The sequence below is a fragment of the Myotis myotis genome, unplaced genomic scaffold, assembly GCF_014108235.1.
Source record: "Myotis myotis isolate mMyoMyo1 unplaced genomic scaffold, mMyoMyo1.p scaffold_m19_p_6, whole genome shotgun sequence".
In the NCBI taxonomy this organism is placed as follows: Eukaryota; Metazoa; Chordata; class Mammalia; order Chiroptera; family Vespertilionidae; genus Myotis; species Myotis myotis.
The window spans coordinates 3,393,521-3,406,731 of NW_023416368.1; the positions used below are offsets into that span (position 1 = coordinate 3,393,521).

The window sequence follows — 13,211 nt, forward strand, 5'->3', positions numbered from 1 at the left end:
GTCACGTGTTTTGTTCTCAAAAAACAAGAGAATACTTAAAACCTATTTCAGAGGTGACGCATAGGATCTAATGCTCTATTCTTGTGTCAAACTGATCTATCCATGCACACATGCAGAAAACAGCCTGGGGCAGAACAGCTCCAGTTCACTAAACCAGCGGTCGCCAACCGAGGACCACTGGTGGTCTGTGAGGTCCAAAAGGTTGGCGATCGCTGAACTAAACCACAACTACAGCTAAACTAGGACCATAACGCTGGCTAAAATGCTAGTATGTCCACAAGGACCATGTGCCGCTCACAGGAGAGACGGCAGTTCTCTGCCGCGCTGGGCTCTGGCTCCTGAGTGGACCACCCACCCGAGACTTACGCTTTGGAGGTGTCGTGCTCTCCGTAGAGCCAGCCGTCTCTCTCCTCAGCAACGAGCAGCGTGATGACGTCTCCCTGCGCGAAGCCAAGCTGGTTGGTGCCAGCCGTGTGCGGGAAGATGGTTTTCACTTTCTGCTTTTTCATCAAGTTCAGTCCCGTTGCAACAGACACCGATCGCTGTAAACTGGGATCCTCCAAAGAAGCTGAAGACAACACAGTGGTGATGGCTTTTCCAAGAACGACAATCGGGCCACTTCCAGCACAAAGCCAGGCATGTTCTACTGCCACACCCTTACCGTTGCGGGAGGGACGGGGACTACAAGGGACTGCAAGGTGGCCCCTTCTGCAGACGGAGGGAATAAAGCAGGGCCTGCCGGGCTTCCCCGCACTCCTGCCTCAATCTGGGCGGCTCTCAGAGGCAGGCAAGCCGCCCATCACCAAACGATGCTTCCCTTCCCAGCTCTCAATATGAACCACAGGCCGAGGGAGGCCTCAACTCTAACCCAACTGCCCATGACCTGGGCCAAAGACTGGAAATGCTGCCGTGAAGACAAGCACCTTAACTGAGCCCTTCACAGCCTCTGAGGTTGGCCCGGGCAGAGCCAGGAACCAGCTGCGGGCGGCCTGGCACCACAGCCCAAACCATACTCCATGGAGCAGCACGCTGTGCACTTTGTGTCTCAATTCAAATACTGCCTGTTGTTTACACTCAAAACCAAAATTGGAAAGGAGATTTTTTTCTTTTTAGGTATTTTTTCCAGTCAGATTTTGCTAGCCCACTATTTAAAACAATGTAAGATCTCTCTCTGCTTTCCTCTTCAGTCTTACTAATTACTCTGTAAACTCTGCTAACTTCTCACCACACGCTCTCTGATTACGTCAGCAGTGCTGAATCCATTAGCAATGTTATTTCCTTTTACCAAAAAGAATCAAAGAATCATTTGAATGACTGGGATGCACACAGCATTATGTATTTTAACTGTACATGGTATATAACTTGCAGTCTTTCCTTCAAAGGCACATGCTTGCAGACCATTATCTCCCTAGCTGCCATTCGGAAAATCTCATCTCTTCCCCAACAGCTGCATGTGCACTAACCCAGGGTCTCTCTAGCACACGGCTCAGCGGCCACGGCTTTCACCCTGCGAGTCACCCAGAGACAGGGGCCTGGGCGCCAGGCTACTGTAGGCAGAGCCGAGTCTAACCAAAGCCTCCTGAAATGTCCGCAAACAACTGGTCCCAATTTCCTGCAATACAGTCAACAGCGCTAAGGACTTTCAGCAGCAGAACCACACGCCCGAGAGGCCTGGGCGCTGCCTGATGATGAGAATCACCGGTTACAGGTCAAGCTGAGCCTGTCGGTGAGATCAACAACCACAATTCTGTTACGTGAACCTTTAGAGTTTTACTGAAAAAACATTATTACAATTACCACTGAACACAGGACACAGTGGGGGCTCTCTGTACATCTATCCTGTTTCAAACACAACCTTTCAATAGCATATTGGCGCCTGTCAACAGCAATCGGTATACAGAATTAGTATGTGTCAGAAAAGGTGTCACGTATAACATGTCCCCTGGTTTTTCCACAAACCCAGACCCGTGTTTGTTCTGAGGTGTAAGCTCCTCCATGTTGGACATGTGCCATATACATGCTTAGTCACTGCTACCTCAAGATGCATTTATCCAAAATATTGATTTTAAAGTTTTAGACAGGAATTTTACAGAAAAATGCCTTACCCGAATTCTGTGCAGCAGTCGCTGGGTTATTGAACATATCAATCAAAGGGCTGGTGACCACTCTGCCTGAAGGAGCCGGGGGCACCTTGGGTGGATACTTAGAAAGGGTGTCGTAGTCTTTCCCAGCCTGTGAAAAAGTCTTCATTAGTTTACTATTAGTCTAACATAGCAATGGAAGTACAGTTTTCCAGGCTGCTCCATATTACATGCTCTAAGTCCCACAGTTCCCCAAGTTCCCTTAGTTGAAGGGCAATACCCCATCTTGAATTATTTAAATAATATATCTTTTCCATTTTTTGTCTTTAAAAAAATAAAACAAAAAAACAAAACCATTATCTTTAAAAACAAAACAAAAACAAAGCAGGCACTCCCCATACTCTCACCCCCTGGTGACCACTAATCTGCTTTCCTTCTGTGGATTTCAGGCTCCCTCGTCAGTGCTACTCGGCCAGAGGATTCTACAGCTGAAATAATTTTTCCACAGACCTTTGAGTGCTTTGCTCCATTAATTTCTTTTTTAAAAAAATGTTTTTATTGATTTTTTTGAAAAAGAGGAATGAAGAGAGAAACATTGAGAGAGAAACACCATGGACTAGCTGTCTCCTGCACACCCCCTACTGGGAATCGAGCCCAAAACCCAGGCATGTGCCCTGATCGGGAATCGAACCAGCTATCTCTTGGCTCATGAGTCTCAACCACTGAGCCACACCGGCTGGCCGTTCCATTAATTTCTAACATCTTGTTTTGTTAACAAGAAATCTGGTCCGCATAGGTTTCTCTTTACTTTGTAAATAATCTGTTTTTTCTCTCCCTAGAGGTTTTCCGAATTTTCTCTTTATCCCTAACATTCTGCAATCTTATCGAGGTTTTGGTCATTTCTGCGCGTCTCAGATCGGCCTGGCTGCCACGTGAGAGACCAGGCGGGAGGCTGCTGCGGTCTCTCTGAGGGGCTGCAGTCAGAGCAGCGCAGGGCTGAGGGGCTGGACTGGGACATGCTCTGACGATGGAAACGTCAGTGTTGGCCTGTGGACTGACAGTGGCATAAGCGAACGAGAGAGAGGAGTTGCCGCATTGTGTCTGAGCTACCGGAAGGATGACACTGCCGTTCACTGGTTCTGGACCAGTTGAATGTGAGATCCCCATTAGACATCGGTGGTGATGCTGGGCAGGCAGTGGAGCGTACCTCCCTTGTCTCAGCTGGCCTAACATGTTTCTCCTCTTTCCCATTAAAAAAAAAGTCCTCGTTCTGTGTTTGCACTGTGTTTTGGAAGTGTTTCGGTTTAATTTTCCAAGCAGTTCCATTCTTCTAATGAGCCCATCAGTTGTTATTGTGTTTTGAGGGCAGAGAGAGAAATGGGGAAAAAATTATTTTAGAAAGATTTCAAAGGGATGAGAGAATAGCACCATAAATCTCCATGCACCCAACACCTACCTTCAGTAGTTATCACTTCCTGCACAGAAAGGTGGATTGTTTGGTCCTGGCCAGTGTGGGTCAGTGGGCTGGGCATTGTCCCTTGCACTAAGGTCACCGGTTCGATTCCTGGTCAGGGCACATGCCTGGGTTTTGGGCTCAATCTCCATTAGGGGGAGTGCAGAAGGCAACTGACAATGGTTCTCTCTCATCATTGATGTTTCTATCGCTCCCTCTCCCTTCCTCTCTCTAAAATCAATAAAAACCTATCTTTTAAAAAAGCAAATACACAATTGAGATCTTGGAGGTAGTGGGTTCCTACCATGCTCCTTCTCTCGACCATTGGCGAAGGCTGAGGCGTCCAGGACGTGGGGGTGGAGCTAGGGGTCTTTATTTCTTCTATCATGTTGATGATTTCCTCTGGCACTTTGGTGGCATCACCGCAGGTTTTCTGCCACCTGGGCAGTTTGGAATTCAGTAATTCTGCCGACTGTAAATCCAAAGGAAACACAATGGCAGATAAATGTGTATTGTCGGAAGAGCTGACACAAATGACATCAAATGATTATCACTGACAATGCATTGCCGGCTTATCACCAGAAGTATGGGAGCTCTGACTGAAATTCAGGGAGTAGTTTGAGCCTCTGTGAGTGTCTGCTGTCTTATTTGCTGAGAAGGTTGTAGGCTTCTGTTCTAAAAGAATTTATCTTCTCCCTCCCTGTGAACAATTAAGACTAATATAAGGACTGTAAATGATTAAGAACAAGTTCAAAAGCTAAAAGGGAAGGGTTGAGCGATCCGTATTAATCACCAAGAAATGCCAGCCACCGCTTTCTCCCTCCCACTCCTATGGAAAACACCTCCAAGACAGGTGGGGGACCCAGTGGACTCAGCTTAGGGAAACCGGATTTACAAGTCAGAGGAGTCAGATCTGTGCACAGACGAGGGGCTACAGGCAAAGCGGTGGGTCCTGCAGTCAGCGCCAGCGCTGAGGGGCGCTCTGGCCCTCCGGCTGGCAGACCATGGGGCTGAACTGTGTAGCAGAGTCACAGATGGACAGAGAGAAGTCCCACAACCCCAGAGGCTCCCACAAGCCTGGCTTTGCTTCTTACAGCTGGAGGTTCCCTGAAGGCCTTTTCCAGGGCAGCAATCTGCTTGGAAAAGGGAAGCAGGGGGCCTTCCTTGGAGCTGGTTTCATAGCAGGCACACTGTTTTTACTTAGAGTCTCTGCTCATCAGGTGTGGGCTGGGGGTGCTGGTGGAAATCCTGAGAGGGCAAAGCCTGCCCCCAAACCACCTCTGTGCTGACTGTCACCCCGACACACTAACCGCATAGCCTGCTTCACCCAGGAGCCACTGACAGGACTGGGTGCCTCAGCTGGGGTGCGAGACAGCACAGAGGGATGTTCAGAAGGTTGAAGAGATGCACATAGAAAGCAGATTTGGTCTGTGTCCCTCTAAAAAGCCTAACTGGGCCCGGCTGGCGTGGCTCACTGGTTGAGCTTTGACCTATGAACTAGGAAGTCACAGATTGATTCCCGGTCAGGGCACATGCTTGGGTTGTGGACTTGATCCCCAGTAGGGGTTGTGCAGGCGGCAACTGATCAATGATTCTCTCTAATTGTTGATGTTTCTCTCTCTCTCTGAAATCATTAAAAATATATTTTAAAAATAATGATAAAAAGCCTAACTGTGACCCAAGGTTAAGTGTAAGAAAGACTGCTAACAACTAGAGCTCTCAGAAGTCGGCCAGGTTACCTCACAACACTGAGTGCCCCATCGCCCACAGGACGTCGCCAAAGAAGAACTTCACGGTTGCTTCTGTCCTCTCCAGCCTACGACCCTGCCCCAGGGCACCCTCCCCATGTGGAACTAGTAGATGCACTGGTGACAAAAGTGATCACCTAAGGGGCTTGTAACAAGTTTAGATCTTCGCTATTTATTTATTTTTCAAATATACAGTTATTTCAGAGAGGATGGAGAGAGAGAATCATTGATCGGCTACCTTCTGCATGCCCCACACTGGGGATTGAGCCCGCAACCCAGGCATGTGTCCAGACCAGACCGGGAATCAAACCCTGATCTCCTGGTTCATAGGTCGACGCTCAACCACTGAGCCATGCCAGCTGGGCAGATCTTTGCTATTTAGATTTGGTGGCTGAATATTTCTTAAATACTTTATAGAATACGTAACATGATATACGCATACATACAAGGCCAAGTTGTTTTTTTTTTCACCTGAAAAAAAGGGGAAGTTGCCTTATAACCATGCTCTTAGTGCCTCGTATCATGCAGCACTCTCCAAATTACTTTATTATGAATAACAATTACTGATGTCAATCAATGCTACTTTTGGATGTTTACATAAACCCAACACAATTCATAATTTAACAGAGGAAAGGCCATTGAGTGCATGTTTTGTAATGTTTTCTGGGGCTATAAGCTCACAGCTGCTGTGAAGGAGGGCAGGAAAGCTGACGAGATTGCCAACACTTTAAAGAAGAATGAAAAGGAGCTCCAACCATGGGCCCTGATGCTGCAAATGGGGTCTGCGGCCTGGGTACAATTTCCAGGGACACATACACATGGACCCTCGAGGTGAGCATCTTAGACCATGTGGGGAGTGGACCTGGGCCTGGGCCTCACTCTGTGGCTCTGATGAAGGCACTGAGGCCGAAGATGCGGCCCTGGGAATTGGACAAGAGCTGACTCACAGGCGAGAAAATGAAAAACGTACCATTTCTCAATTACTGAACATTACTTTATCAATGGTTTTAAATATGGACGGATGACTACACTAATGAAAAATATTATAAACATTTATATGTCTATAAATGTCTAAAAGTTAAATATTCAAATTGGCCAAAAACTGTTTGAAATCTCATTGGCAAAATAGGCCCGCTGCTCTGTGTTGGGGCTTGTGTGGAACTGCCTTTAAAAGCATCTCAAGGGCATTTAAAGGCAACATAAAACCAATACACGGGACACAGCGGGCCGCCCGCACCTGCAGGTGGTAGTGCTGCGTGCGGCTGGCGAAGCTGCAGTGCTTGTCCACCAGGAAGCAGAAGCGCCTCTTCTCCTCCAGGAGCGCCTCTCTGCAGCCCTCTGCGATGAACCTCTGGATCTCGCTCTGGCGAGAGGTGACGGTTTCTATGTACTAGGAAAGCAAGGAGTAGTTATGCAGTATGATGGGAGGAATCAAGCAGCTGCTCAGCCCAGCATTTATCTTCCGCCATCTTTATACTGGGTTTATTTGGATAAAGGAGTAACTACTAAACACAGATAAACGTTACATAAAATAACTAAGTTGTAACCTGGCCCGAGCAGATAGCATCATCTTTATCAAGATCCCTGACTCCTCTGTGAGAGAAGCTGCCAAAGGCCTTACATTCCAGGGGGCAGGTGGCACAAAGTATCGCTTTGTACTCCAGGAAGAAGAACCTATTGCTTTAGAACCAGAAAGTCTGAGTTCAAATCGAAGTGTCAACCATATGACTTAAGCCTCCTCCCCATCTGTAAAATGGGGGTAACAGTGCTTACCCTCCCTGAGTGGGCAGGAAATGCCCATGTTTTTAGGAGGCCACTGACTAAGCATGCTTCACCCTGGAAAAGTCCGCAGCAGCTCACAACGCGAAGTCAGATGCTCACTCTTAACTTCAACAGCAGCTCAGCCGTAAGCAGATGAAGGGCTAGCTGCAGTAAACACTTTCCGCAAACTATAAATCATCACCAACAAAACGAAGTCATGCTGAAGAGCTTACCTCAATTTCTTTGTGTTCGTATTTGACTGCATTTCGTCCTCCTTGACTTTTCCTTCTGATCTTCTTCAATTCAGCTTGAGATTTCTCCAAAGAATCTAATTTATTCCTGTGTTCTGTTTGGTATCTTTTGAGAGTGGCCTGCAAGTTAAACGTTGCACTTATTTCACTATAGCAGCACCATACAAACCCGAAGGCAGCTATTTTGCCAGCATTTTCACTGGGTGTGGCCAGTCTGCCTCTCACTTCACACCACCCTCCCTGGTCCGTGGTCCTGAACACCCTCACTTCACACCACCCTCTCCGGGCCATGGTCCTACACACCCTCACTTCACAACACCCTCCCCGGGCCGTGGTCCTGCACACCCCCACTTCACACTTCCCCTCCCTTCAACTTTAAGGTTTGATGCTTTGTCCTAAAGTTCTGTTTATATGAGGGGCTCTTGACCAGAGGGCAGCTCTCAGGAGACAACGTCTTTTCTTTCTCTTGTTCCTTCTTTCCTCCAGGGTGTTTGGACACTGGGTGGTCAGTACTTTGGTGAGAATAAGTCAACAATATTAGATCCCAGGTTCCTGTTTTATGACTTATGATTTCAAGAAAGAGACTGAAGAAGTACAATCAACTCCCGTCATTTGGGAGCTGTACTACAGTTTTTTATTGGAGCCTGACAGACCTAGGTTAAAATTCTGGGTTCCTCCCTCATTTCCCGTGCGACTTCAGCAATTATTTAATTTCTCTAAGGTCCTTCTGCCCTCTAATCTGTACAGTGAGGATAATATGAGTTCGTTCCCACATTTCGGAGTTTCTGTAGGGATGCAAAGTGCTTGGCATCACACCCCCCTCCGCAGCCCCAGCTGGTCCTGCGCCTTCCTCTGAGCACGGCTTACTGCCGCACAGGGTCTTGGTGAGAAGAAAGGGGACTCTGGGTGGCAGTCGGGGGAAATGGGAAGAGCCCTGTGTGCCGGGCAGGACCAGGAAGGAGGAAACTGCTGGAACCGACAACACCAGGTGGCGGCAAGAGGTCCATGCAGGAGCGGCCTCTGCCATCAGACCTGGCGCCCAGACGGTGCTCTCCCACACCCCCCGTCCCACGGAGCCAGCTGTGAGGGCCCAGCTGCGCGCACACAGATGCAGCTGTCACCAGCACATGTGTGGGCTTGGGGGCAAGGCTTCCAGAAGCAGCAGGCTTCCTCGCAGTATTTTTTCTGTGCTTTTCAATAAGAATCCTGAGTGTTAGCAGAAACGAATCCACTCAGCCTCAAGTGAACTGTCTGTCTGTGCACTGTGCACACCCTCAACACAAACTCCCTCCATGTCTGCTGCTGAGTCAGGCTCAGAGTCAAGTGAGTGCAGCCTCCTGGACAGCCAGGCCCCGTGCCTGCGCCTGCCTCCACCACGGAGGCAGAGCAACGCCGAGTACTCACGGTCATGTATTTTACATCAAGTTCTGTCTTCTTCTCCAGCTCATGTATAATCTCTTTGTGGAATGCTTTGAACTGTTAACAAAAGGAAATAAAAATATTCATATCAGATTTGAGATGTTAAGCAAAATAAAATTTAAAAAGAAATACATGTTGTAAAAATAGAAAAAGAGTTCACATACATTTTCTCTAAAACTCTCATCAAGTTTCTGGTGGGTACTTGAAATCTCTATGAGAACGTGGCCTGAGAACAAAACCAGACAAGTTAGGGGGGGAAGCCATTGTGTGGTATTGTAAAGAGGGGAAGGAAGTAAAAAAGTGCCTCACAGTCCATTGCTGCCCCCAGAACCCGTGGGCGTCCGTTCCAGACACTCAGACAGCTGACCGTGCCCCATGATGGGATTGGTACCAGGGGACGCAGCTGGTCACAAACTCACTCTACAATTCCCTTCCCTCAAAAGAACGCCAACTCTGTCTTAAAACTCACCTGTTCTTTCTATATTTGTTCATTCCCTGCGCTCAACTTATCTGGTTTAATTTTAAATTCTCTTAAAAAGGGTTCTCTTGGTCATTATAGTGACTAACTATAGGAACAAATGCCTTATTTTTATCTACTCCCTAGAGCAGTCTGAGTTTCTATCAGTCAGAAAAGATAAAAGCTTTTTTGGTTTCTCATTAGTTCTCGTTTCATTCTGGAAGATATGAACGCTGTGGAAACCCACGGCGGGCGGGACGGTGCTCTGCCTTGCGTCTCCTGGGACACTGTCCATTCTAAGGACCATCGCATGTGACAGAATGTCCCAGGACAAGGGGGCTTACTCCAAAGAGCAGCGGGATGAGCACCTGCTTGGAAAGCACATCTCCCGCCGCTCATGGCCGCTCACGGCTGTGTGCACATCTCTGCTCCTAACCCTGATGAAGATGAATGAGGGCCTCTCTCTGCCAACTTATCTACAGGAACCCAATAGTCTGATAGCTAAGAGCTGGGAAAACCAAAAAACCACACGGACAACCCCCAGACTAGACCAAGCGATTAAATGTGCTGGCAGGTCACCCACAGTTCTCTGGGGGAAGTGACAGGCTATGGATGAGGGAGTATGTGGGGAGAGAAAAGAACACCGACTGGACTAGGACTTCGGCCACACCTCCACACGATGACTCCACCAGGCCCTGTTCTCATAACATTGTAAGACATCGACTTTCAAAGGGCTGGCCCAGCCTTTCCTTCATCTTCAGACTCAGAAATGAACATGTCCACTCGAATGTCCTGTTAGGCACCGCACATTCAACATGTCTAAAAGTGAACTCACCTGCTCTCTAACCCCAGATCGTGGCTGCCAGCTGGCCGGGCACACCTGTGTGATACCCAGTGCCAAAGATGCATTCCCTTGTGCATGGGGGGGCCATCACTTGGGCCACTTCTAGGGTGAAACCATGGCCCCTACTCATCCTGCTACCTTGGGTAACACGTGTGCCAGCCCTTCCCTGCCAGGAGAGAAGGCACATGGGAACAGCACGTTTTCTATGTTCCACCAGAGGAGGAAGAGGAGTCCCCTAGTCCAACCTGCCAGGTGGCCCTCTAAGGGTGGCCCCCGCCCTGCCCCCGCCAAGCTCTTATCATTACTCTGGCCTCCCAGCTTATTCTCTTTGATCTTCTTCCTCACAGGTGCCAGGGGTCTTTCCAAATGCAAAGGTCACAGTTCCCTCCCCAAGGCATCCCAGATGAACCAACTCCTCAGCAGGAAGCCCGCCTGCACAGCTCTGCTTACAATGACAGTGGTCCGACCATGGGGGCGGGTGGGGGGCAGAGAACCTCCTGTAAGACAGGACCTGATGAGGTTACAGGTGCAGAGCCTGTAGTCCCTAAGGAGCCCCTAACAGAACAGCCTGCTGGAGAGTGAGGGCAGACTCATCCCCAGCACCCACGGGTCCACCACGCCAAGTAATCAAAGTGCCCGCTCTACACTTACCCCATAATTAAGTTCTCGTGGAGCTCAACACGGAACAGAGTTCTTCGCAAAGGAAGCCCTCACGTGACCAAGAATATAATTACATCCATGTCACTTTATATCATTTGGTCATTTCAGATAGTGCAACAACCCACGTAACTTTCACATCTATGTTAAACACATAAGTAACTCTTGGCGGCAGATAAAGAAAACAACAGCAAAAGCCCACCTCCACTACTTGAAAATCAAACACTCTACTCTTGGCAAATCAGATCTACTTAAAAAAATAAAAAAGTCTAAAAACAACTTGGCTTAAATCAGTCAGAGTGATTTAAGCTAGAATCAAGGCATTCGCATTTGTTCGTACTGTCAGGAACTTTATTTCTATATATAATGTAGATCTCTGAGAATCGAGCTGCCAAAACAGAAGTCTGTGCCAGTGTGGGCACTGCTGCTGCACTGCGCTCTGGCGGAGGCCCCGCTCCCTGCACCCACCTCAGCACTCTCGGCCTCCTGCCCACAGTTCCTCCCAGCAGGCAGCAGGGGTGAGGGGGAGGGGGAAGGAAGGCTCAAAAGGTTTAGTGAAAAGCCCATTCACTCTGTGGGCAGGAACCAAACACCTGCCCTGCCCTTGTTATTCCTGTCCCTTGCAGCTTGTGGGATTTAAATGCCAGCCTCACAGCAGTAGCCATGGAGTGCTCGGTCATAAAAAGGGTCAGAAAACATCTTTATTGTGACCATGCAAGCTGCCAACAGTGTATTTTGAAACAGAACATGAAAACGGCCTTCATGTTTAATCTACAGAAGTTTATTCTTAGGTACTACGTGTTGCTTTATGTCTGAAACGTGGTATCACACACGTTTGTTTACTCTTAGCCCTGTAACCTACTTTTTCATAAATTACATTTAAGAAAAATATTTTTTGAAAAAAGAGGGTGGAGTTGAGAAAGCACAGCCCAGATTCTAATGGAACAGAACTAAACACACACACCCAAAAAGGAATTAACGTGTTGATCCCAGAAATCACAGCACAGCGTGTAACAAATCAACCATTTACTTTTTTTCCCTTTTAGGTTTTGAGTCAACATTTTGGGAAGAAACTCATAGTAGGTACAGTCATGTGACTAAGTCGGAGTATATTATGTTCTTAAATGGCAATATTAAAGGAATTTAAGTTAATATAGCTATTTTAAAATCATGAACTTGACATAATTAAAAGTCAATGTCTACCACTCATTTTTCCCTAAAATTCATATAATGGCGAATTTTAGGAACTTTGAACAAATATGTCCAACATTTTGGGGACAATATTGTCTAAAGGTATATATTTAGACAATAGGAAGTATGAACTTAAAGTTACATAAAAATTTTTAAAAAAGTATTGGTATAGGCCCTGGCCGGGTACTCAGTTGGTTAGAGCGACATCCCAATACACCAAGGTTGCAGGTTCGATCCCCAGTCAGGGCACATATAAGAATCAACCAATGAATGCATAAATAAGTGGAACAACAAATCGAAGTCTCTCTCTCCTATAATAATAATAATAACAACAAAAGAGTATTGGTATAAACACATAGTTTTCATCTGAAATACAGATTAGTCACTGGACTATTAATATATCTTCAACTAGATAATTCTTCATCAAGTTACAGTAGAAATTTAGAGGAACGGAATGGGGACACTAATGAACCAGAATAGCACAGAACACGTGACTATAAAGCCATACATGTTATTTTCCGTTTATATTTGCCCACGGGTAATCAGAGCACATTTATTATTTTAAGAAAGCACAAAGCAATGACCGACTCACACACTACGGCCTCCATGTTACTTCAAGTGGAAGCAGACAATGAAACAACAGCGTAGAAGCCAGCCTGGCCTAAAGTTACACTGCATGGATTAACGTAGAATGACCAAAAATGTTACCGAAGAAAGGATCCACTTTTCCTGACTATTGTCCAAATCTCAAATGAGAGGAGAAAATACAATGGAAGTAAAAGTAAACTACACAAGTAGGTAGTGCAAGGATTAGTCACCCACCCAGGCTGAGAGGCCAATTATGTCATGAACCTCACTTGAAAGGCTTTGCAACCTAAGAATAGCTCCAGGGGCTATATAAACCCAGTCCTCTGGTCGGTGCTGACACGTCCCAGTGAACAATGTGCATGGAGGGGTAATGCCAAGAGTAGGGGAGCATCACTGAGCGTTCCTCCAAAAGTCGGGCCTCTGACTTACCCACTGCAGCACCACAGTCCTCACTGACGCCTTGCACAGAGACTATACTTATTCTGCCAGTCAGCACCATGTATCCCATTTGATGAAGACAAATGGGACACACAGGAGCTACACAAAAGGGTTACGTAGTGTCCTAAAGTCCCCTCATTGTCTGAGGTGAAAGTGCAGTGCCACTAACATCTGACTTTGATAAGAAAGGACACGTGCTAACATCTCCAGGGTACACCTGAAAGGATCAAATGCCTAATTACCAAGCTAGTTTCTTCTTGCCCTTAAAAAAGAGGATGAGAAGAAATGAACATAGGACAGAGAGTAGAAAGCAAAAAATGTAA

At 47.1% G+C, this 13,211-nt stretch overlaps 1 protein-coding gene across 4 annotated transcripts in view; it reads right to left on the reverse strand.

Moving 5' to 3' along the window:
• Window positions 1-13,211, reverse strand: part of BAIAP2L1 (BAR/IMD domain containing adaptor protein 2 like 1) — a 79,967-nt gene that overhangs the window by 14,779 nt on the left and 51,977 nt on the right. For all 4 annotated transcript variants that reach the window (XM_036313770.1, XM_036313769.1, XM_036313772.1 and 1 more), the window contains exons 4-10: window positions 8,878-8,939; window positions 8,699-8,770; window positions 7,277-7,414; window positions 6,520-6,672; window positions 3,839-4,006; window positions 2,106-2,232; window positions 367-568 (exon numbers count right to left, since the gene is read on the reverse strand). In XM_036313770.1, coding sequence (XP_036169663.1) covers window positions 367-568; window positions 2,106-2,232; window positions 3,839-4,006; window positions 6,520-6,672; window positions 7,277-7,414; window positions 8,699-8,770; window positions 8,878-8,939 — 922 coding nt within the window. The remainder of the gene's footprint in view (window positions 1-366; window positions 569-2,105; window positions 2,233-3,838; window positions 4,007-6,519; window positions 6,673-7,276; window positions 7,415-8,698; window positions 8,771-8,877; window positions 8,940-13,211) is intronic.